Here is a 26,824-nt window from a genome sequence, read left to right as displayed (position 1 = left end):
TGTAAAATAGTACTAAACTTTATTACAAAAACCAAACAAAAAAACAGTACTGAATCATGAAAATGTGCTATATGAAATAAATATGAATATATTAATAAATATTGAGGTAAATTAAAGACATGCTTTCAAACTGAAAGAAAAAGTAACACTCCAAATAAATAAATAAAAAGTTACATACAAAATGAATTATTATAATAATTATATAATATTACAATTATATATAATATTAATTATATAAATTATATTATATGTGTAGTCTCCCACTATATTTGCTTCTATTTTGAAAACTTTTTTCTCTCTCCATAGGCAGAGGCTGACCAAACTGTTTGTGTAATCTGTTAACGCTCATTATATACCCGTCTTTTTAGGCAAGAACCAGATAATGAGTGTCACGTCATGAAATGGTTTTAATACGAAGGGAGCTGTATTACGTGATAACAAATTTAATAAAAACATCGTAAGTTAGGCCTATAATAGTAATGATTTCATTTCAAACAACAAATATATTATATAGAGAAGGTGAGCAAAGTATCAACAGAGCTTTTTGAAACTCCGAATCAGTAAAACACTGTGTCGCAAAAAGATTCACTGTTTCGAAGCGCTCCAGTCGGATCCCCCCGGCAAATCGCACCCTGTGCCTGAAGATAAAAAGAACTGAAATCGAATGCATTCCTGATGGTAACAATCATGACATTAAACATTTGGGTCGGACTTGCGTGTATTTTTGCCACATTATTTTAACCGCTTGATGTACTGCTAATGTTAGCGTCCTCTCAGCCTTGTCGACAAACATACTGCTGTTCTTTCTCCAATGCAGAATCTAATCAACAAATGAATTACTTTATATTGAGATGAAAACATGTACTGTAGTGTACCTTTTCGCTGTCTGTGTTTTAAACGTGCATTTGAAGTGTCAGCGTTGTCCGTGCACCGCGCTCTCTCCAGGCAGCTTGCGCTCTCCTTGCAACTAACAGTATCACGTGTCAAAACAAAAGCATGTGCTTTACAGCAATTTTCGCCTATAGAGGCGGCTCTTGTCATAGATATACAGGGGCGTAGCACCAAATTCTGGGCCCTATGCACAAACAGTGCCCATGCCCCCCCCAAAAAAAAACAGCCTAATCACACAAGACTTCACTGGAATGAAAATTGAACACTTATGCATTTGGCTGAAGAGAACAGCTTTTTATTAAGTAGCCTATTTATTGAGCCTATGGGTAGGAAACACACTTTCACTGACTGACTGATCACACTTTTCTTCAAATATCATAAACTTAATTCATGGCAAATAAATTATCTTATATATTTGTTTTGTCTTTACATTCTTCTTTATTTTAATGTATATTGTAAATGTAAATTGTGCCTCTTGTAAATTTATGTTAAGTTTGTAATTTGACATCAAAAGTATAGACATTGCAAAATGCAGTTTGGAACACTTACAGGAACATTATAAAAGTACATAGTATGCAATGGTGGCAGTTTTGATCCCAGATATCTTATCACCAAAGTCTTGGCTACATGAAAATGAATAAGTGGTGTAGTTGCAACATTCAGTTGGATAAATAAATAAGAAAAAGCAAACTCAGGTCACTATTTCTGGTCTCCTTCCATTGAATATTTAGGAGCTCTCATGTGTAAGCATGAGCCATTCACACCTGGCCACATCCCCCCCCCCTTTTTACGGCGCTGACGGGGATGTATCTGGATCGCGTTTCACGTCTACGTCGTTCATCAAATTACGATGCGAATGCGATTTCAATACGCGGAAGTGCGGCTGTTTAGAATGTGAATAGCGATCTTCACGCGAAGGCGGTACTACACGCGGTCCATGACCGCAGGTAAAACGTAGAAAGGTGACATGGTTTACTTTTACTTTCTGCCGATTTAATCTAATTTTAAAAACTTTAAATACCTCCGACAATGGACGTTTTGAAAAGAAGACATTACAGATTTAGCCAGCGTTTTTTCCATGATTCTACACGGACATTTCAGCGAGATATAAACTGAAATAGACGAGAACCCAGGGGGTTAAGCAAACAACAAAAAAAATCTTTAGACTTATCTAGACTACATCATGTTAATCTATGTGTAATTTCGCGGTGATACTGAAGTGTTTAATAATGTAGGCTATTTGCTTTCACATTTGGGCTCACCTTTCTTTGGAAAAAAATTTGTAAGCAGTTGCTTTCCCTCATTTATTTTTTTTGTTTCTTTCCTGCCTCTTTTCTTTTTTGAAAACCGGATTTATCTTTCTTTGGCATCATCTTCCAGCACGGATTCAGCTGTTTCAGCAGAATGACCGCTAAATTAAATGTGCCTAGTTAAAAAGTCCGGTGAAGACTAAACCATTGCAAGGGGTGAGGGTGCTTGTCCTCGGGCACTGTAAGCTAGGACACAATTCAATCCGTCAACCGATTTATTTTCCCACAAAAAATACATTTACATTAGTTACTTAGTTAGCAACATTTATTGTGATCTTTGAATAATATTAATGTTTAAAGGAAAAATAAAATTCCAAATTCCTTAGGGGCCCTCCCCCCACATGGGGCCCTGGTAACTCAGTCCCCTTTTTCCCCCCACTACGACGCCCCTGTAGATATATATATGTTGACTCTCGCACTGTATAAGGACAACGGACCGTTCTCAGCCGCTTCAGCTTTGACGCAACCCGGAAAATCTATCGGCGTGGATTTTTGCCGATAACCGATAGTTCCGGGAATCAACTATCGGTGCCGATTAATCGGCAAAACCGATACATCGGTCGACCTCTAGTTTAAATACTAGAACTTGTGGCCATAAGTGGAAATTAGCGGGAGAACATTTTAAAACAAATTTGAGGAAGCACTTCTTTACACAGCATGTAGAGTATGGAATAGTCTTCCTGCTAGTGTAGTGGAAGCTAAAACCCTGGGTTCCTTTAAATCAGAGCTAGATATGATTTTAACAATTCTGAGCTATTAGTTAAGTTCTCCCTAAACGAGCTTGATGGGCTGAATGGCCTCCTTTCGTTTGTAAATTTCTTATGTTCTTATGAATGCTGCCCCTTCTGGCATGGAGCACTTCCGTTTTAAGACAATAAGAGAACACAACACATATATAACAATATTTGCTTTATGTTTTGTCTTGATGTTTTTGCTCCTTAATGTTTTTGCATTGTTAATGTTGATGTGCTCTGAGCTTTCAGAGCCACCGTAGGAGTGGGGGTAATTGGTTTTTTCTTTTTCAGTGATATTCTAGCTAGTTCTGGCTCAAAGATGAAATAATGGGGAAAAATTTTTTTGTACAAATGCAGAATTTAAAAAGGTGCATGTAAAAATATACACTTTGCTATGTTTGGGTTGCTGTACTTTTTTGTAAATAAATGACCATAAAACAAACTTATGGCAAAATAGCTTTAAATTAGAGCTGGGTGATTAATTTTCCCTGTGTTGACCGATACCGATAATTATCAATATTATAGTTTCACAATGCTGTTCCATGTAATAATCAAAATAATAGATAATCCTATAATGACAAATAGAACAAATACATTAAAATAAACAATACAGTCATGGCTGAAATTATTGGCACCCATGGAATTTTTCTAGAAAATGCACCATTTCTCCCAGAGAATTGCTACAATTAAGTGTTTTGGTATATGCATGTTCGTTTCCTTTATGTGCATTGGAACAACACAAAAAAATAGAAGCCACATTTGACATCATTTCACACAAAACTCAAAAACTGGGCCGGACAAAATTATTCCCACCCTCAACTTAAAATTTGGTTTCACGCCAATTTTGAGATCCCTCCATAAGTATTCAATTGGATTTATATCCGAATTCATTGCGGGCCACTTCAGAACTGTCCAGCGCTTTGTCTTCATTTCTGGGTGCTTTTAGAGGTATGTTTGGGGTCATTGTCCTGCTGGAACACACAGGACCTCTGACACTAGGCCCTACATTGCACCGCAAAATCTTTTGGTAGTCTTCAGATTTCATGATGCCCTGCACACAGTCAAGGCATCCAGTGCCAGAGGCAGCAAAACATCTTAGAACCTTCACCATGTTTCACTGTAGGTACTGTGTTCTTTTCTTTGTAGGCCCCATTCCATTTTCTGTAAACAGTAGAATGATGAGCTTTACCAAAAAGCTCTACCTTGGTCTCATCTGTCCTCAAGATGTTCTCCCAGAAGGATTTTGGCTTCCGCAAGTACATTTTGGCAAACTCCAGTCTGGCTTTTTTTTATGTTTGTGTCAGCAGTGGGGTCCTCCTGGGTCTCCTGCCATAGTGTTTCATTTCATTCAGATGTAGACAGACAGTTTGAGCTGACACTGGTGCACCCTGAGTCTGCAGAACAGCTTGAATTTGTTGCTGCTCTCTGCTGTTTATCCACGATTCAGACTATCCTTCGTTTCAGTCTTATTTATTTTTTTTTTTCCTTCCATCCATGTCCAGGGAGATTAGCTACAGTGCCATGTGTTGTGAACTTCTTGATTGTGTTGCACACAGTAGACAAAGGAACATGAAGATCTCTGGAGATTGTTGATATTTTTCCAGAATTTTTGTTCTCAAGTCCTCAGACATAAGAACTATACAAACGAGAGGAGGCCATTCGGCCCATCGAGCTCTCTTGGAGAGAACTTTAACTAATAGCTCAGAGTTGTTAAAATCTTATCTAGCTCTGATTTTAAAGGAACCCAAGGATTCAGCTTGCACTACGTTATCAGGAAGACTATTCCATATTCTGACTACATGCTGTCTAAAAAAGTGCTTCCTTAAATCCAGTTTGAAGTGTTCTCCTGCTAATTTCCACCTATGGCCACGAGTTCTTGTATTTGAACTAATGCTGAAGTAACTATTCGGTTGAACAGCATCCAAACCTGTTAGAATCTTAGACCTGGATCATGTCCCCCCTCAGTCTCCTTTGCTTGAGGCTGAACAGATTTAGCTCAACTAACCTTTCCTCGTATGACATTCCTCTAAGACCAGGAATCATTCTTGTGGCCCTACGCTGCGCCTTTTCTAAGGCCGCAATGTCCTTTTTACGATATGGTGACCAAACCTGCACACAATATTCTAGGTGAGGTCTCACCAAGGAATTATATAATCTTAGCATTACCTCCATTAACTTAAACTCCACATACCTGGAGATATACCCCAACATCTTATTGGCCTTTTTTATTGCTTCCCCGCATTGGCGAGAATGAGACATGGAAGCATCAACATACACACCAAGGTCTTTCTCAAAATCAGCTACCTTTATTTCAGTAGGTCCCATAAAATACCTGTACTTTATATTTCTGCTCCCTACATGGAGTACCTTACATTTGTCTATGTTAAGTTTCATCTGCCAGGCATCAGCCCAGTCACTAATTAAATCAAGATCCCGCTGTAGCTGCTGAGCCGCTAGTTCACCAGTTTACTGTATATATTGGTGTCTATATCATTTATGTAAATTAGGAACAATAGTGGTCCTAAAATTGAACCCTGCGGTACCCCACTATAAACGCAGGCTCACTGTGACATTGTGCCTCTTATAACTACTCGCTGCTTCCTATCTGTTAGCCAGTTATCAACCCAGGTCGCTACAGTTCCTAAAATACCTGTCGCTTTGAGTTTAAGTAAGAGCCTCTTGTGGGGGACAACATCAAAAGCCTTTTGGAAATCTAAGTAGATGACATCATAGGCCTTCTTATCAACTTCCTGAGTAGCTTCCTCAAAAAAACTCCAACAGATTTGCTAAACAGGATCTACCTCTCCTAAATCCATGTTGGCTATCCCTCAAAATGTTATTTGAGTCCAGGTAATCTACCATTTTCTCTTTGATTATAGCCTCCATAACTTTACCAGTTATACAAGTTAGACTGATTGGCCTATAGTTTGACAAATTACTTCTATCCCCTTTTTTGAAAATGGGCGTTATGTTAGCATGCTTCCAATCAGAAGGTACCACACCTTCAGATAAGGATTTTTGAAACGGTAAAGTTAAGGGTCGGCAAATAATATCCCTCATCTCTTTTAACACTATAGGTAAGATGCCATCCGGGCCCTGTGATTTATTTTGAGCTTAACCAGGCTTTGCAAAACATCAGCTTCAATTATATATTAGTTATAGACGATGCTGGATTAGTAATAAGAACTGGTAAATTACTAGTGTCCTCAACAGTGAATACCCGTGCAAAACTATCACTGAACTCATTTACTATATCAATGTCTTTTTCAATTATAAGACTCTTACTATCCTGCAGATTAGTAATTTAAGCTTTTGGAGCTCTTTTAGGAAGAAACTTTTAACGTCATCCTTAGCCTCCAATGCAATCTTCCTTTCGACATTCCTTTTAGCTCGTCTAATGTCATTTTTTAACTCAGCCTGTAGATTTAGATACTCTTGCTTTATTCTGTCATCATCAGTTATTTTCCATTTCTGGAACAAAGCCCTTTTCCTCCTTACTTTATACTTTATTTCCCTAGTAAACCACCTAGGTTGCAATTTCCTAGAATTATTCTTGCTGGAAACAGGTATGAAGTCCTCTTGCACTTGCAATAATGTGCTTTTAAAAAATTCCCATGCCACTTCAACAGTTTTGTTATTTAATACATCCAGTTCACAGTTTCTAGTTTTAGGCCCAATCCCAATTCTATTTTCTACCCCTTTGCCTACCCCTCACCCCTTCCCCTTGCCCCTTGAAATGAAGTGGAAAGGGGTAGGGTTAAAAAATTTCCCCTAAGAAATGGGACAGCACTACTACACTGTTATACGTCATCATCCATTGTCACTACCTCCTAACGTTACGTCAGAGGACATGCTCCGATGTTTATCACAAATTCCAAGATGTCGCCGTCAGCATCGTAGCATGTAAAGATTACTCACTCCCAAAGTTTTTTTTGCGCCGTATTTGGACTTTAAAAACAGATGTTCGTTTTCACCTCGAAAACGTATGAGCCTTCGGGTTTCCTCAGATGTCCCTATACAGAATATAATTTACAAAAATGTTGTCATGTTGCAATAAGTACGAATAGTGTAAGCACCGTTCATTTACATGTACACACATGGCCGTAAGCAAAACAAACGCGTTACAACATGCAGTCAGTTACCGGGTAACGTTATATGACATAAAAATATATTTCCTAATATTGTGCAATCAGTGCTATACGCAAGCAAACTTTAGCGATTTTTTTCAAACGTTTCTTTACAGAACATCACCGTAAACACAAACACAAGATTGATGGTAATATACATGTAATGAAAAAATGTCATAAAAATCCTTATTAATGGCAAAAATTACTTAACATTTATGGGTCTGCTTGCTCGAGTGGGCAGCCATGTTGTAAATTTCTCTTAGCCCTTCGTTTGAAGTGAGGTCCCGAAAAATCTTCGTTTCGAGGGCTATCTAGCCCTTCCCCTTACCCCTACCCCAGGGCTTGTCCATTGAAAAATGCAGGCGCACACAAATATGTGCACCTAAAAAGTGCTAGGTGCACAATTTTTTTTGTGCACCCTAAAAGTGCTAGGTGCACAATTTTACCTTTTTTGTGCGCCTAAAATGTGGTTGGACTTTGGTGCAATGGGTCAAAATGTACTTGTATTTGTACATATTTCTGTTTTTTGTAGTCCTAGTGTTAGTTGAGAATTTTGTCCTAGTTTTAATGCTGTAACATATTTTGTAGAAACCCATTTAAAGTGAATCACTTTTTATTGGTGAATAAAATTTGCAATTCAGAATTCAGTCTTTTTTGCATCAATACTTTGGAGATTGTCCTCAATTTGCATAACACTTGCTGCAGAAGGCTCAGAGGGGAAGAGCACCATAATATTAATATTATATGGGCCAAAAACTTAGATATGGCATCCAATAATTTGTATGAGCCAAATTCTGTTTCTCCACTGAAATTGCATTTGTTAGCCAGTGTCTTCTTTGAAAACTTCATTCTTGGATGAAGAACACATCAGCAGTCGAACCCAGCAGCAGCCAATCCTTAACATGTATACAGCTAATACTAACTAGTTATGAAGATGCCATCTCTTAAGTGCTTGAGTAGTTTTGAGTAGGTTGCCTTCCAGGATAGAATCTGCAACTAGACCACAGGGTGGGTAATGACAGTAGCCAAGGATATTGCTGTTGGACTAGGACTAGGAGTGGGGATAGCTCAATATTAAGAGTTGGACAATAAGGTTGGGTCGATAGACGATGCCATCGTCCATCGCCGATGGCCGATAGACATCACGAAGCTGAGCCGACATCGCGATCCTCCGCCCCACCCCCGCCACAGCAGCAACCAGCTCACGAAAAACACAGACTTAATCACACTATATAGCCAAATTAAATGCATGCTTTCAATTTCCGCATCTTTACTTATTTTATTATTATTATGAGGAAATAATAACAAGGAAGTTGTTAGCGATCACAATACAAATTACAGTGAACTCCAAACGAATTACACGAACTAGTTCGTTTACATTAATAAATGAGGCATACAGAAACAGCAGAAAAAAAATTAAATAATTTTAATTAAATTAGATTAAATACACTACAGCAAATATGCCTTTTTCATGGTTTTACCATAACGAACAGAACGTCTGCGCATCTTTTGCGCGGATAACTTGACCGCAAATCCTACACACCACTTCAGACGTATCTCGTGGCTGTCCTGTTTCATTCGGTCTAAAGCCAAAGTATTGCCAGAAAGGTGAATTTGCACCTTTTTTACCAACCAAGTTTGTCGACGCCATTGTAACGACACAGATCACTGTGGCTATTCATGCCAGAGTCCCGCGGAAAAAGTGATTGACAGGTGGTAATTTGTGTGTAATTTATCTTTATTTATTTATGGGTAAAACAAAGACCATGCGGGTCAGGTAGTGGAAACGGTAGGCTACAATTAATTAATTCGTTATGAATTAATTATTTAACAAAAACCATCCCTCCCCAAAAACGTTGCGTTCTGACACGGATGACCCTTGCTATCCATGGTTTTTTTCGACGCCATTGTTGTCATGAATAATTCCGTGGAGCGTCGAGTGGTCACGTGACAAATTATGAGGCGCGTACAATTTAATTCTTTTTTTATTGATAGGCGCGCATTTCTTTGCGCAGCTCTTCACCATTTTAGGCGCGTGATGGCGTGCACGCACAATTGCGCACCTTAAAGGACAAGCCCTGCTACCCCTCCAATCAAAAGAGAATTGAGACACCCCTACCCCTACACGTGAACGCGCCAAACGGAGGGGTAGGGGTAAGTGTAGGGGTAAGGGGTAGAATTGGGATTGGGCCTTAATCTCTCATACAATTGAAGTTCACCTTCCTAACATTATATATTTTTGATTTGGACTTTGCTCTTCGGGCACTAAACTTAACCTCAAATTTAACCATGTTATGATCGCTACTGTCAAGTGGTTCTAAAACGTCTAATTTACCAATCCTGTCCTGGTTATTAGAGAAAACAAGATCAAGAATGGCATCTCCCCTGGTAGGGGTGTTAACAAACTGAGTAAAAAAACAATCCTGTACTAATTCCACCATCTCCAGTTCATTTTCAGAAGAGCCAGCAACAATGTTCCACTGCATCCCCGGTAGATTAAAATCACCCATAACTACCACATCATTTTTATTGCTCATAATCCTAATATCACTGTATAACAATCTGCTTTCCTCGGCAGCTACATTAGGTGCTCTGTAACAAACACCGACAATTAGGCTATTTGAGTTTTTAGCATCTAATTTTACCCATCTAGCTTCCGTACTTTTACTTATCAGTAAGCTCCCTTGCCTGCAAGTTATCCTTCACATATACTGCAACACCACCTCCCTTCTTACCTATACGGTCTTTAGGGAACAACGTGTAACCATCCATATTATATTCTTGTCCATCCTTTTGCTCTCAACCACGTTTCAGTTATTCCTATAATATCATAAGAGTCCGATGAGATAAGAGCCTCTAAATCATGAATTTTATTCCTAATACTCCTGGCGTTTAAATACAGATGATAAAGGGTATGCCTATTACGGTGCCCACTTACAATATGACAATTCTCTGCTCTTCTTTCTGCTCTCCATGCTTATTGTGGCACACAAACGCATAACAGAAAGGTTGTCAACTTTTCTCCATTTTAACTGGTTTCAGGTGTGATTGCTATATTGCCAGCACCTGTTTCTTGCCACAGGTGAGTTCAAACGAGCATCATATGCTTGAAATAAAACGATTTACCCACAATTGAAAAGGTGCCAATAATTTCGTCCGGCCCATTTTTGGAGTTCTGTGTGAAATGTCAAATTCGGCTTTTTTTCTCTTTTTGTTGATCCAATTTACATAAAGGAAATAAACGTGTATACCAAAACATTTCTAATTGCAACAATTTTCTTGGAGAAATGGTGCATCTTCTGGAAAAATTCTAGGGGTGCTGATTTATTTCGGCCATGACTGTATTAGTAAACAGATATTTGTTTTCCAACAAATTTTACTATTTGCATACAAAATTCCCTTAAAATTATAAAAGGCTATTAATTTTCAAGTATTCAAAGAAACACACAAAAGAGCTCAAATTAACAAAACCATATAGTAATGTAACAATGTGCAAAACAGTATAATATTGCAAATATGTTAAAGGGTGAACATAAAGCAGGACAGAACTGACTGCAACAAGTATCTGCCTCTATTCTTGGTCTCTTAAAAACTTTGAGGTAGAAAATATCTAAACCAAACAAAAAAACATGTATTCAAAAAAATGCCAAATTAACTATATCCAAATACTCTTAAAATGTAACAAGTTTTGGATTTTTCAAGTATTCAAAATGTTAGGACATGTAGTACCTCAAATTAAAAAAGAAAATTAACTGTATAGTTTAACAGTTCTAGTATGTTAACATTTATGTGACCCATAATTGTAGTTTTAATGTTCTTTGTGAGTCATCATCCTCTGGCTTCAGGACCTGCTCACTAAGCAAGGGGGGCACAGGTTTCACGTATGATACACTGACATATGATTCCCCTGACAGTGCATTTGAAACCATTCAGTGGATTTAGAGCCTTGTGGACAGCCATGTTGGCACAAGGTGTCTTTTTGTTTTTTTTTTTTTTGTTTTTTTTTCTCGTCAGCGGATAGTACTCTTGTAATGCTCTAGAACTCTCCCCACCATTTTCTGACGGGACCCCATCTTATTGGTGATTCTGTAGTTTAGTTTTTGCTTAGGCAAATTAAACTCCTCTTGAGCTGCTCTTGGATCTCTCTGCTTTTTCCAAGAAAAAGAAATGGCACTGACCAACTTTTTACATAGACCCATGGCTCTTTCATAGATCATAGAGCTCTGGAAGTGCACTCTGAGAAAAATATTTTCAGCCAGGCATTTGAAACCTCGAGTTGACTACTTTAAAACGTTTCCTAATGCCTTCTTTTTCTACAAAACTCACTGGCATATCTTTCGCCAAGAAGTAAGTAACTGCGCTCGCAATTTCCCGTTAATCTTTTTGATTTTTTTACTATATGGCAAATGTTGAAGCAATTGACTGTTGTTTAGGAATAGCTTCGGTACTGGAGGACTTGCAAGCCACATCACCCGAGGGTTCTTTTTGGCAATCAGTATGCTCGATTGGATGGTATTTTTGAAGGTGGTGAAACAGATTTGTTGTACTACCAGACTTTGGCATATTTTACAAACTAGCTTTATCTGTGTTTTGTCCATTCGAAGATGGCCGAACTACTTCCATACTTTCAATGATTTGTACCCTTTTTTCGGTATTATCTCCTGTGCATTTAACATATTCTACTCCACTTCACTCAACCGGTGCAACTGTGTCACCCGACATATTTTTTCTAAAACACACCCATGTTGTTAATGTTTACAGCATTGCTTCTTTAACCCTCTGGGGTCAAGTGCATCGTCGGCGACCCAGCGTACTTGTCGCGTCTATTTCCGTTTATATCTCGCTGAAATCTTAATGTAGAATCATGAAAAAAAACGCTGGCTAAATCCGTAATCTGTCTTCTTTTCAAAATGTCTATTGTCGGAAGTATTAAAGTTTTTAAAATTAGGTTAAATCAGCAAAAAATTAAACCATGTCACCTTACTTTGTTTTACCTGCATCGTGAGCGTGTAGTACCGCTGTCACCCGAAGATCGCTATTCACATTCTAAATAGCCGCATTAGCGCATATTCAGATCGCATTCGCATGCTAATTTGGTGAACAACAGAACGGAGAAACGCGATCCAGATACATCTCTATCAGTGCCATTAAAGGGGGTGGGGAAAGTGGCCTGGTGTCAATGGCTCATTCATACACATGAAAGTTGCTACATATTCAATTAAAGGAGCCAGAAATAGTGGCATGAGTTAGCTTTTTCTTATTTATCCAACTGAATGTTGCAACTACACCATTTAGTGATCTTCATGTAGCCAAGACTTTGGTGATCAGATATCTGGGATCAAAACAAACTGCCAGCATTGCTTACTATGTACTTTTATAATGTTTCTGCAAGTATTCAAAACTGCATTTTGCAATGTCTATACTTCGATGTCAAATTACAAATTTAACAAAAATCTGACATATTTACTATAATCATTAAAATAAAGATGAGTGTAATGGCAAAACAAATATATAAGAAATCATTTATTTGGCATGAATTAAGTTTATGATATTTGAAGAAATGTGTGATCATGCCCCAGTCAGTGAAAGTGTGTTTCCTACCCCTAGACCCCAGAGGGTTAAGGGAGGATGGGCAAAATTACAACATCGTTGTTGATTAGCTGTTGTGCTGGCGTTCAGTAACCTAACGTGCTGCTCGATAGGCTATCGAGTTGTTTGTCTCAGCGCATTCTCTAAAACTGAGCAAACTTGTTTGATCGAGTTTCATAGTCTGTGTGTATCATCGTGATCGTCCTAATTTTTTATCAATTAAAAAAACCGAGATCGTTTTATCGCCCAGCACTACTTTCAAATTATTATTATTAGTAAATTATTGCACATGAATAATATGTGGCATGCCCTGGGAACAGCATCCACACTGAATCATATGACCCCAGTAGAGCTGTAAACATGATATCCTGGTTGCTAGTGACCCAAGGTATGTACACAAGGGTTAAATAAAAATAAACAAAAAATGCTTAACAAATTTACGTAACATCTGTGTCTGAATCCTCTTTAGTGAAATACAGCCACACTTCAGACTGTTCAACTGCATGAAAGGTAGCTGCTAGCTAATGTTAGGCATCTGTTGATACTTTTCCCAAAAGCCCCCATTAGCAATTTACATAGTCTGGAACTGTTTGGTCCAACTATGTAAGTTGTTAACAACATTGTAAGCAAGTGTAACTAGGGATGACACGTGGGGTGCAGATGTTTCTGTTGCCTGATGCCAATCAATCAACAGCTCAACAGCTTTAAATGACACTGAAATCTGCATTGCAATATGGTCCAGTACAGCCCTATGATTAACTATTGCAGAAAAATCCTCATTAGCGAAAAGATTGATCCACAAATTTTACGGATTGATATTGAATCAGACTAATTTTTAAAAAAAATTAATTGAAGAAAATGTATTTTGCACACCCCTGCTTGTAACTCTTGTTGGTTTGCAGAAGTATCTATCAACCTGTATCCAGTGTAACTGGAGGTTTCTGTTTCGTCACATGCATGTTAAATCTCATTTAATTTGTCTTTATTTCCAAATAGTAAGCTTCAGTGCTTACATTTTTCATCCTGGGACACGAACAAGGAGTGGATAGTGGACCTACCCAAAGACGAAGATGTTCAAGCTGTCTGTTTGGGGCAGGGTTGGGGAGCGGCAGCCACTAGTGCCCGGCTTATCCGAATCTTCTCCATCGGTGGGGTACAGAAGGAGATCTTCAGCCTCCCAGGCCCCATAGTATGCATGGCAGGCCATGGAGAGCAGCTGTTTATAGTCTTTCACAGAGGTACTTGCATCCAGTAACCCAACTTCTATTGGGCGTTAGCAATTGTAGCGATTAAGGGTAGTGATTTTTCTGTGTAATCTTTTGGATAACTGTTGTGTCACTTTGTATTCTGTCTGATGGCAGGTACTGGGTTTGATGGGGATCAGTCCCTTGGGGTTCAGTTGTTTCAGCTGGTCCAGAAGAGGATGCAGGTTATCTGCGGGGAGCCTCTTCCCTTGTCTTGCAAGTCATATCTGTCCTGGATGGGGTTTACTGCTGAAGGTGAAACCTTTTATACACCAGTTCCCTAGTCCTGTATGCTTGTTTCATATATTTTAATCCAGACATGACTTGTTATGAAAACCTTTCAGCTGTTTCCCTCTGTACTATGTCTTATTTGGTATTTGCAGGTACCCCGTGTTATGTTGATTCTGACGGTGTCTTGCGAATGCTGAATCGTTGCCTTGGTAACACGTGGACTCCAGTGTGTAACACCCAAGAGAACTGCAAGGGAAAGTCAGACCACTACTGGGTGGTGGGTGTTCATGAGATTCCTCAGCAGCTCAGGTGAGGCACCATGAAATCTTTGTTAGCTGGCAGGATAACAATGTTTGTTTTAATTGTATTGACACTAAATTTCTACTAAATAATAGTTGCTTTCATGGTTGGAGACCTAGAAACCAAAGAATTTTGATGATACTGATTATAAGATCAGTAACAGATGACATGGGGAGCACAACGTTCATTTCTCATTTGTATTTTAGTATGTATCATTGCTATAAAAAGCAGAAAGTTATCTGCAGAGATATTCATATGTCTCAAAATTGGAGTCTTAGTCAAGTCTCCATTTTTTTTCCTATTAGTAACTGATGAGACTAAATGGGAATCACCAGTTAAACAGTTCAAAAACTGCATGTCTCATAGTTCCTTATGCTTATGTATATTTTCAAAGTAATTGCTATTTCAAATGCCTTTCACGCAATACAAATTTTGTGAGATGTTGGACGAGAAGGCCTGGCTCGCAGTCTCTACTTATTCCAAAGGTGTTCTATGGGGTTAAGGTCGGCTCTGTGCAGGCCAGTCAAGTTCCTCCACACCAGACTCGCTCATCCATGTCCTTATGGACCTTGCATTGTGCAGTGGTGCACAGTCATGTTGTAACAGAAAGAGCCACCCCCAAAGCATGAAATTGTCCAAAATGGCTTCAGACGCTTTAGCATTAAGAGTTCCTTTCACTGGAAGTAAGGGGCCAAGCCCAACCCCCCAAAAACAACCCCACATCATATTCCCCCCTCCACCAAACGTTACACTTGGCACAAAGCATTCAGGTAAGTACCATTCTCCTGGCAGCCGCCAAACCCAGACTCATCCATCAGATTGCCAGACAAAGAAGTGTGATTTGTCACTCCAGAGAACACGTTTCCACTGCTCAAGAGTCCAGTGGTGGTGCTCTTTACACCACTGCATCCAACGCTTGGTGATGTAAGGCTTGGATGCAGCTGCTCGGCTATGGAAACCCATTTCATGAACTTCTCTACACTCTGCTCTCGAGCTAATCTGAAGGCCACACATAGTTTGGAGGTCTGTGGCTATTTACTCTGCAGAAAGTTGGCAACTACTGCACACTGTTACTCAGCATGCGTTGTTCCTGCTCTGTCCGCTTTGTGGCTGAGTTGCTATTGTTCCCATTTGCTTCCACTTTGTTGTTATACCACTAACAGTTGACCGTGGAATATTTAGTAGCGAGGAAATTTCATGAATTGCACAGGTGGCGTCCTATCACAGTACCATGCTTGAATTCACTGAGAGCTGAGAGCGACCCATTCTTTCGCAAATGTTTGTAGAAGCAGTGCCTAGGTGCTTGATTTTTATACACCTGTGGCTATGGAAGTGACTGGAACACCTGAATTCAGTGATTTGGAGGGGTGTCCCAATACTTTTGGCAAAATAGTGTCCCAACACAGGTTGAGCAACAACAACGACAAATTTATTTTTGTGTAGTGCATTATCACAACATTACGTCATCTCAAAGTGCTTTACAGCGTCCCCACCCAAAGCCCCCAGTGAGTAAGCCATAGGCGACAGTGGCAAGCAACAACTCCCAAGAAGGAAGAAACCTTGGGAGGGAGCAGACTCAAAGGGGGAGCCCATCCTCCAGGGGCCGGCTGGGAGAGTCAAATTGGAGAGATGGCTAAGTGCCAAGTCATACTGTCCAAATCATAAAATTTGAGATACAATCGGGGAGCAGGGGGGAGATGACAAGCTGGTGCCGACGCTCCCTCCAATCACCGGACAACCAGAAGTTAGGCAGCGGGTCATATACGGAAGATGATACAGGCTGAACGGTGAGCTGGATGCAGGGACGTCATTGGAAGTGGCGACGTCACATGTAGCAGGGTGTGCTGGACATCGATAGATTGAGGTCTCCAGGCAGCACCCCCCAGGAGGAGTAGGGGAAGTAAAATGTGCAATTATTTAAAGTAGGGGAGACTATACGCAGGGCTAACAGTTAGGTGAGTGCAATATGAAGTGCAATGTGCAAGCTCTGGCAGATATGTCTATGACGGCATAAGCAGGAGGGAGAGGCAAGTGGGAATGCAGGCATGGGGAGTCTCAGAAATGTCAGCACTCCAATCCCACAAGCGATTGTGAAGCTAGAGTGACAGTCTATTTCTAAGCAGTGCTTTCTAATGTTATGAGTTTTATATTTGGAATATCCCGCGCTTTGTCAGTTCTGCTATTTGTACTAGTGCCAAAACGGAAAAGGTGTTTTTGTTGATATTGCCTGATGTCACGCTTCTCCGGCTCCAGTACCTATGCTCTGCTTATGCTTTCACTTGCCTCACCATGGGAAACTAGGAGGCGCAGTGGTACAGGTCTGCTGCTGTCTCAGAATTGCTGATATACACACTTCTCTCTGTCCCATCTCAACATCTCATCCTTTGAATGCAGTTAGTTTCTTTTCCGATCAATCTTTTCATCATTGTTATCTACCACTCTCCTGGGGCCTCATGTATAACGACGTGCGTAGAATTCACACTAAAACATGGCGTACGAACAAAACTAGGAATGTGCGTAAGCAAGAAAAAATCCAGATGCATAAAACTGTGCGTACGCACAGATCTACGCACATTCCCTTTATAAATCCCAATGAGCGTGAAATGTTACGTACGTGAACGAGTCCACAGCCACCCCCCCGACCCGCCCATAATTATGTATATTTGCATATGTAAATCTATATAAACGCCCGCTTTGTTCTATGTTGTTCTTAAACAACAATGGATAAACCACGAGGGAAAAAGAAGTATTTCAGCGAGTGCGAAGTGGAGGTCATGTTAACAGAAATCGAGAAAAGAAAAGTGATATTATTTGGTGGTATAAGTGGCATTACGGAGTGGCACAGCATGGCGGAGTCAGTTTAAAGTGTTGGTTCCGAAATTCGCACGGTAGCCAAAATTAAAAAGAAGTGGTAGGACATTAAAATCGACAGCGGGAAAAATGAGCGGCCGCTCACCTTAAGAGTCTTAACAGCACAGGCGGAGGTAGCGGAATTCCCGGTCTCACACCCTTTGAACAACTAGTTGCTGCGATGATTGGGGACACACTTTTATCGGGTGAGGGGGACGCCGATGTCATCGCAGATGATTTTTTTCTCGTACCATACTTGTTTGAATTACTTGCATGTTTATGAATAACGCGTAGGGCGCAGATGCGGTGTTACTTTCGTTTATTCTCTTTGTTTATTCTTACAGACAACAGTACAAGAGGTGCCCCCAATACATTAATAGAGTACATTAATAGAGTGAAAGTGCTTTCCATTTACATAAGCAAATTCGTTCACTGAAGGTTATAGCAATGTGCGTGCAGTCGATAGCTTCGACTACGTTGGGAAAACCGGACATCGCTGCAAATTGCGCTTTAATATTTGCCAGTTCAACCACAGTGTAAGGAAATTTTATATATCTGGGTGACAAGCGAATTATGCCGTCCCATACAGCCGGCATGGCGCGACTCAGAATTGACTGAGAAATACCCGATCGGTCCGCAAGTTCTCGCTGAAAAGCACCTGTGGCTAAGAACCCGTGAGTGGACAGAACTTGTAAAGGAACAGGTAGCCTATAGCGTAATTCCTCATCGTCTGCTTTTGTAATACTGTAATGTTTAGAACACAGCTCCAAAAGGATTGCTCTTGGAAATCTTAATCGACTTAGAAGCCAGTCATCATCATCATCATCATCATCATCATCATCATTATAAGCTATGTCTTCCAATAGAGCTGCCATGGTAGTTGTAATAGTTCGGTCATTTTCTGCACCGTTTTATTGTTACAAATTGAAAAGAAAAAAAAATCAGCTGCCGTACATTTGTAAACAACATACAATTAATGTCGGTGTATTTGATAAACTTTGACACAGTGAAACTGCAGTAGCACTTTTTTGCCAGTAGGTGCCTCCATTTTGCCAAATCGAGCAGAAACTTGCGTACGCCTTGTCTAGGGGTTGCCATGAGAATGTGCGTGGCGGTACGCCAAGTTTAGTTTTTATACATCTCGACCTGAGCGTGGAAACGAGCGTGCGCAACATTTTTGTAGGTCACTTCTTGAAGAGATGGATACACTCCTCAGTGTCTTCCACACTGACATCACCCCTCTCACTCTCGTTGGAAACTTCAACTTCCCCCTCTACGCTCTGTTCCTCCTGCCTTCTCCCTCTTCTATATTCCTTCTTTCTGAAATCCAGCAAGTGCTCTCCCATGTGCAAAGGAGGAAATGCCCTGAATCTGGTCTTCAGCTGTCCTTCTGACATCACTATCCCTCTTCATATCTCTGATCATCACTTGTTATCCTTTACAGTCACCCTACCTATCCCGCCTAAACCCAGCTATGAATATTTCTCCCCCCACTCGACAAAACGTCCATTCCAGGGGTGTCTTATCCGCAAAGGGCCGGTTTGTATGCGGGTTTATCCTCTATCATACCTTCTGGACCCTGACCCCTTTTCCTCCCTACCACTGGAGTCAGCAACCAACACTCTTCTCTCCTCACTTTCTTCATCCATGGATCGCCTCTGCCCACTATCTTCCAAATCCAGGAAGACATCTCGCCCTGCTCCTTGGCTAATGGATACGTTGTGCATCAATCAAAGAGAATTAAGAGTAGCTGAGAGGAAGTGAAAAAAATCACAACTCAATACAAATCTGTCTTGTTACCATATTCTCCTGTCAAAATTCTCATCTGATGTGACTGCTGCTCAGACAGAGAAACTGGAAACCTCTGATCCACTCTACAAGATTTTTTCATCATTAGGTAACCTGCCAACTCCTCCTGCTCCATCCTCCCTGACCGCCGAATACTTTGCCAATTTCTTTGAGTAAATAGATTTAATCTATCAGACATCCTCTTCCATCTCATCTACTACACTACACATTATGAGTTTCCCTTTCCCTCTATAACATCTGCTTATGTACCAATGGCATTCAACAAAACCAGGGTTATTCCCATCCTGAAGAAACTCACACTGAATCACGCAGACACCAGCATCTACCAACTGGTGTATCCTCTCTCTTTCAAAAATCCTTGAATATGCAGTTTACAACCAGCTGTCTCTCTGTCTCTCAGAACAACCTTCATGATCCTAACCAATCTGGGTTCAAAGCGGCACATTCCACAGAGACCCCCTTGGCTGTCATTGAGAAGCTACATTCTGCCAGACCAGACAAACTGTCATTTGTCTTCATCCTCCTTGACCTTTCAGCTGCATTCGACACAGTCAACCAAAATTCTCTCTTGTTCATCCTTATGAGTCTTGGAATTCGTGACTCATATCCTTACATGGGTTCTCTTATCATTGCTTTGCAGATGACATCCACCTTATCCTTTCCTTTCCTTCCTCAGACACTCAACTCTCCACATTGTCCATTTCTTTCCACACAGGCCACTCAGGTACTTCTTCAATCTCTTGTCATCTTGAGATGAAACTACTGTAACGCACTCCTAGCTGGTGTGTTTCTGAGCGTCATTTATCCTTTGAAACTGATTCAGAATGCAGCTCCCTGACTCATTTTCAACCTTCCCAAGTTCTCCCACACCACTCCATTGCTATGCTCCCTCCACTGGCTTTGTAGGTCAGCATCAGTGTTTTGAATCTGATGCGGGCAGGCACTAAATTTATTTCCTGTAGCTGCCCACATCAGATTCAAAACACTGATTCTGACCTACAAAGGCAAAAATGGACCAGCACCCTCCTACCTAAAAGAACTGGAGCACACTCTCCAATCTTCTAGCAATGCTGGACTGGTCCCACCATCTCTCAAGGCGCAAGGATGATATGGATCTAGACTCTTCTCTGTTTTGGCACCTATGTGGTGGAGTGAACTTTCCCTAGATGTCCGAACAGCTGAGTCATTGTGTGTCTTCAAATGGCGACTAAAAACCTACCTCTTTCGGAAGTACTTGGATTAGCACTTTCAGGATTATACTCTTATTACAGTAAGCCCTCATGCATTCGCGCTTCTGCATCTGAGATTTTTTTTTGCACATCTGCGAAATCCTAGGAAAATCCTACAGAAGTGTTTGTTTAATTTTCATAGTAATAATCGATACTTCATTGACCCCCCCTGGGGAAATTGTCTTCACGCCTCCCTCAACTTGCTCTATTTTGTACAGCAAGTTTTCCACGAAGGGCAGTCACCCGAAGCAGCACCAAAGGAGCTGGAGGTGAAGGGCCTTGCTCAAGGACCCGCAGACGTACTGAGGCTGGGTTTGACCTCCTTATTACAGGCACACAGGCTTAGCCCATTGAGCCACACACTGCCCCATATTTGTAATACTATAAGTAGTAATTTATAAGTTTTCATGCTTTTAAGTGTAAAACTGGTAAGAAAAATTTAGTTAATGAAGATTCTGTGTTTTTGGGGAAAGTTTAGGACATACAATATAAATCTGTTAATCCCTTTAGAAACGTGGTTTCTTATGGAAATGTTCCTTTTTATGTACAGTAAAACCTCGGATTACGAGCATGATTCGTTCCGGAATCATGCTCGTAATCCAAAGCACTCATATATCAAAGCGAATTTTCCCATTAGAAATAATGCAAACTAAGATGATTCATTCCACAACACAAAAATATTCATATAAAAATTATTGATTAATATAAAGTAAAAATACATAAATTAACCTGCACTTTACCTTTGAAAAGGACCGTGGATGGTGTGAGGGAGACGAGAGAGAGGAGAAGAGGAGGGTTATATTGTAGGACAACTTTCACTGTAACTAACGGAATCACTGCTATCTGTTGGCTCACTGGAATCTTTTTTTTTGTGTTACTTTAACACGGAACCTATCAAATGACAGCCGCTTTTGCCTTCTTTTCCATTTTTCGGAAATGTGAACATCACTTTGTTGTTAAACAGAATCATCGCTCGCACTGCTGCGCCCTTATTTGGGTGGTGCTTTTCTACTAAATTTTCACTATACGAGTGAGGCATGCCGACTGAGACTAAGCATGGGAGACGATTACCCACAATCCCGCAGCGAGAGAGAGAGAACCATCGGCTCAGTTACGATCACGTGACACTAAGCAGACAAAGCGTATATGTAATACTCGTATTGCAAGATCTCGCTCGTTTATCAAGTTAAAATTTATTGAAAATTTTTGCTCGTCTTTCAAAACTCGCAAACCAAGTTACTTGTAATCCGAGGTTTGATTGTACATACTGTACTGTACCTTTACAAGATGTGAATCCCATTCACAAAGTTTATTCCCTTTGGAATTGTCATGACCTGCTCGTCCGAGCCTCCCGTTTGCCATGCCCCCTCATCAACCTTGTGTGGAATCCCCGTGTGATCAGCTGTTTTGAGTTGCTGTCATTAGTTCAGTGTATTTGTTCGGTCATTAACGTCATTTTGAGTTTGCTGCCTGTTCCGTTGTCCTACTTGTCGTTTACCTTTTGATTAAACCTTCGTGTTCCCCGATTCCGTGTGTCCTGTCCCTGCTTCTCCGCTGCATGCCCTGGCAATACGTAACATTTTCACCATACTGCACAGCTAATTCATAATCATAATTATCTTATATCAATATTCATGATTGGTGAGTACCCATACTACTGTTTTTATTAAATATTTTTAATGTTTGTATGTATTTTTGTTCTTTCTCTTTTTCATGGTTAGTGCACACGTAATATTTTTACGACTTATTATTTCTGTACGTCTTTACGTAATGTTTAATTGATTGAATATCTGTACCCTGTATGTTCAGTACATGTTTACGTATTTTATTGAATTGTACCTTGGTTACATATATGACTTCTGTCAATAAGAATCCTTATCGTTTACTCGTTGTACCTTACCATGAATGCAAAAGAAAATGGCGGCCAATGCCTTGTTCTATGAACTAGTAGGGGTAAGATTGGTATACTGTACTGTAAATGTGCTAGTGTGACAAATATCCATTAAGTGATACTGTACTATATTTTTACATCAAAACCACTTATTTTTTTAAAGGTAAAGTATTAAGCTAACTTTTAAAGTGTTTTGGAAGCATATTTAGGGTTTAAACTATAGAAATAAGCATCATATTACCATTTTTAGTGACTCTACGAAACATCCACGAATCCTCCTCATTTGCGACGGATTCTGGAACGTAACCTTGCGAATGTCCGAGGTCTTACTGTATTTTAAATTGTACTGCTTGCCAACAATTTTTTAGAGTGACAGTATTCTTAGATAGGTTCTATTGAACCTGAATCAGAATGTATTCGCTGGTGAGACTTCGCAAACTCGAGTCCCCATCTCTTGTTATCTGTACGAAGGTCCATATTACAAAGTTGCACTTAGTCTGCAGCTTATCCCTGGACGTCATGCTCAATATGGGGGAACATCCAAATATTTTTGGACCACTGGGAGGATGCCGGAATAGCCAGAGGAAAACCAAGGTGGCCACGAGATGTGCTGTTATGTTGATTTTAAAATAGTCACTTAAATAGCTCTGTATCAGACCAATGCAAGCAAAGAAATTGCAGCATTTTCTGAATTTTAGTCATCCTCCCCATAATTCCTTTCTCAGTTGCAGGTTGTTTGTGTGGGGTAATGTTGGAAAAAAACATTCATTTAAAAGGGCAGGAGTCATGGTGAAATATTGCTAAAATTCCTTTTGAAATATTCCCTAGATTGTTGTTGCGCCTAAATTTATTAGATGGTAAATCCCAGCCTCTAATTCTTCATTAAGACTCATTGTTGTGTACATCCTAGTTTTTAGTTTTGACTCAGTTTTTATAACTAACTCTCCTTTTCATCTTCACAGCGGTTTTGTGTAAGATACTCAGACCGGCAAATAACGACTAGATGTTTTTTTTTTTTTTTTTTTTAACTCTCATGTTCCTTCCAGATTAATGTGTTCTGTGATTGATTTATACTCAGTACGTTTACCTGCACAGCTAAGTAGAGCTACGGTTATAGCTTGACTATGCCATTTAATCGGATTACTGTCCTTTTCCCAGTATACAGGCATGGGAGGGGAATAACTGATGCATGTCTGACTCCAATACTATGGCGATATGGCTCATTTCAGCTTATTAGTATTGGGCTTTTTCCGGTTGACCGATTACGTCATAGATGGAAAAAATAAATAAGTAATGATGGATACATGTACAAATGAAATGACAAGCTTTAATTTTGATCTGGTCAGAAGAACAAATACAACAAGAACAGGATAGCATAACAAGAAATAAATTATTTTGTATAATAAACTGACAGCCTGGTATTGGTAATTTTTCTGATTTTGTTGTAATAAATATTGAGGTATTTATGAAACAAAACAGGAGTTTAGCATAAATTTCTCATGATGTCTTGGAGTGATTTAAACAGCACTGTTGAAAATGATTGTGATTTGTCTCTGAGAACGCATGCAGCGCTCATGAAAAAGCACCAGAGGTAAACTTTAAACTGATTTTTAAACATATACTGGATAATCTTGAAAATGAATAATCATCAAAATTGCAAAACTTGCTAGGTTTCTTTTTTCCAGTGACAGAGTAAAAATGTTTTAGTGAAACTTAAACTCCCTGCTCTATAATATCCATACCAAATTGAAGGTAAGAAAAAGCCTAACACACAGCACCTAGGCCAGTTTGAGTCCGATTGAATGTATACATGCTGGTGTAAATCGATTCCCAATCTTATTATCTGGGTGTCTTAGTCTGACTACAAGAAATTCAATCTAGTACGATTTCAGTCAGACTAACGTGTCTTTAAATGCTTTTATAAAGTCCAGTTTTAGTCAGTTTTAGTTTTAGATTACTGAAAGCCATATCAAAAATATATTATGCATATTGCTTTTTGTATAGCCTAAGCCTACCTCCCTGACAGGTGATGATCGCCAAGTTAGTCACTGTTGGATACCGGCTTACTAGTCTGTTATCATTGATTACCGATAATATCCTCATGCAGCTACCATTGCAGTGGCCTCCAGCTGTGATCAAGTGACCTACAAACAACCTTTTGTGAATGGAAGAAAACATTTATTTTTGTATTAGTTTATATTACAGCTGTATCAATACTGCAGTTAGTATAATATGATTCCACAACTTCATTCAAGATATTGACTCACCCTTGGTAGTTAAAAGCTGTTATTGCCTGTTAATTTAAAACCGGCCAAATTTAATTTCTGTACTTTTTTTTTTTATTTCAATGCCATACTTTTAGCCATCAAGGTACAATAGTAATACTGTGATGCATTGAATTGTGACACTTGTATCATGATAGTTATTGTATCTTGGGCTCATTGGCAATACCCAACTGTAAGTGGCCTTATTACACTTTTTTACTTTCTCTGTGTGCAATATGTGGTATTTTGCTTTGCATTGATTTGGATTATAAAGTAACTGAATTTTCACCACGTTTTCAGGTGTATCCCCTGTAAGGGGTCCCGCTTCCCACCGACACTACCCCGTCCTGCGGTCGTCATTCTCCCATTCAAGCTTCCTCTGTGTCAGACCGCGACGGAGAAGGGCTCGCTGGAGGTCAGAACTCTGAGTTAATGGTTTCTCCAGATTTTATATTAGGTTTTGTAGCCTTCTAAGGAATTATGAAGTAAATAAGGTAAAGCCATCCACACCTATGAACTGGTTCAAGGAAATCAAACCTTTGTGGGACACTGTGTGGAAGCTTGCTCTCAGGTTGAGGAGGATGAAGATCCTGAGGACTCCATAGTTGGTGATCTTGGAGTCACTCGGCACGTTTACATGCACAGTTAAGTCAAACTACAGTTATAGCTCAACTAACTAGTATGTCTGACTCTGCTGCAATAGGTGCCAATATGGCTCCTTCCAGCTTGGTTAGTATTTGGCTTTTTGGTGGTGACCTATTACATCACAGACCAAAACAATTGACAAACAATTTAGCTGGTGGCAAAAAAGGCAAAGGGTGCTTTTCCACCTCACCAAGTACCATATTTGGTACTTTCCTTTTTCCATTGAGTCCCAGTACCAAATGCTCCAGTATCAAAAGTGCCAAATCTGCTGGGGTACTGGGGTGGGACTTGAAATGCTTTCTTTGTTGATTTTGTTATGCAAATAGCTTGCCTCTGAAACACAATACAGACACCGCCTTGAAATCAGTTGCGAACAACAATAAGGAAAAGATGATGATGATGATGATGATGGATGCATGGAAAAATGAATAATTGCGATCTGGTCGGAAGAACAGGTACTACAAGATCAAGATAGCATAACAAGAAAATAAATATTTTGTATAATATACTATGACAGCACGGTATTGGAAAATTTTCACATATAACAATGTGATTTTGTTGTAATTAACCTTGGGGTATTTATAGAAAAACAAATTTATGTTGAACACCATTATCACAAACTCATCCAGGAGTGATTTAAACAGCAAGGATGAAAATGATTGATAGTCTCGGAGAACACATGCAGCACTCATGAAAATGCAACAGACGTAAACTTTTAACTGATTTATAAACACATACTAGATAATCTTCCATCCATCCATCCTCTACCGCTTTTCCGGGTCGGGTCGTGGGGGCAGCAGTCTAAGCAGGGAAACCCAGACTTCCCTCTCCCTGGCCACTTCGTCCAAGGGAATCTCGAGGCGTTCCCAGGCCAACTGAGAGACACAGTTTCTCCACTTTACACTCTGCTGCGAACTGCTCCAATGAGAGCTGAAGGTCACGGTCCGATGAAGCCAACAGAACCACATCATCTGCAAAAAGCAGAGACCTAATCATGAGGTCACCAAACCAGACACCGTCAAACACCCTGGCTGCGCCTAGAAATTCTGACCATAAAAGTTATGAACAAAATCGTTGTCAAAGGGCAACCCTGGCAGAGTACAACCCTCATCGGAAACTAGTCCGACTTACTGCCAACAATGCGGACCAAGGTCTGACACCGGTCATACAGGGACCTAACAGTCCTTATAAGGAAGCACAGCACTCCATACTCCCGGAGCACTCCCCACAGGACTCCCTAAGGTATGCTGTTGGGAAGGTTGAGGAGTAGACTACTGTGGTGATGGAAGTAAGACAGAAAAGAAGGGCAACATGGTTGAAGAGAAGAAAAGATACTGTTTGAGATGGTCAACAGGCAGGATGGCAGAGATGACAAGATCAAGGATGTGTCTTTAAGGTGACTGGGAAAACTAACAGGTTGGGAGAGGTGAAAACAAGGGAGGAGGGAGAGAAACTCTTATCAAATGACAGTTAGGTTGGTTGGCATGGATATTGAAGTTATGATGTGGCAGTAGGTCTGAGGAAGAAGAGGCAATAAAAGTAGCCCAGACCGTTTGGAGCAGAAAAGTGAGTTGGGTTTAGGTGGGCAATAGAACAGCAGTGAGGCAGGGTAGTTTAAGGTGCTCAATGAATGACAGATGGAAGTGTCAGTGATTTTGTTTTTAAAATTTTTTTTGCTGTAAATAAAAACCAGACCCCCACCTCACCCAG

The 26,824-nt window shown here is 40.0% G+C and overlaps 1 protein-coding gene across 2 annotated transcripts in view; it reads left to right on the top strand.

Moving 5' to 3' along the window:
• Window positions 1–26,824, top strand: part of wdhd1 (WD repeat and HMG-box DNA binding protein 1) — a 79,593-nt gene that overhangs the window by 8,195 nt on the left and 44,574 nt on the right. For both annotated transcript variants that reach the window (XM_023839908.2, XM_023839909.2), the window contains exons 14-17: window positions 13,648–13,889; window positions 14,013–14,150; window positions 14,279–14,435; window positions 24,770–24,884. In XM_023839908.2, the coding sequence (XP_023695676.2) occupies window positions 13,648–13,889; window positions 14,013–14,150; window positions 14,279–14,435; window positions 24,770–24,884 (652 nt within the window). The remainder of the gene's footprint in view (window positions 1–13,647; window positions 13,890–14,012; window positions 14,151–14,278; window positions 14,436–24,769; window positions 24,885–26,824) is intronic.

Source organism: Paramormyrops kingsleyae, chromosome 14, assembly GCF_048594095.1.
Source record: "Paramormyrops kingsleyae isolate MSU_618 chromosome 14, PKINGS_0.4, whole genome shotgun sequence".
Lineage (NCBI taxonomy): Eukaryota > Metazoa > Chordata > Actinopteri > Osteoglossiformes > Mormyridae > Paramormyrops > Paramormyrops kingsleyae.
Note: the sequence above shows the minus strand (reverse complement) of the source record. Positions and strands in the feature narration are given on the sequence as shown.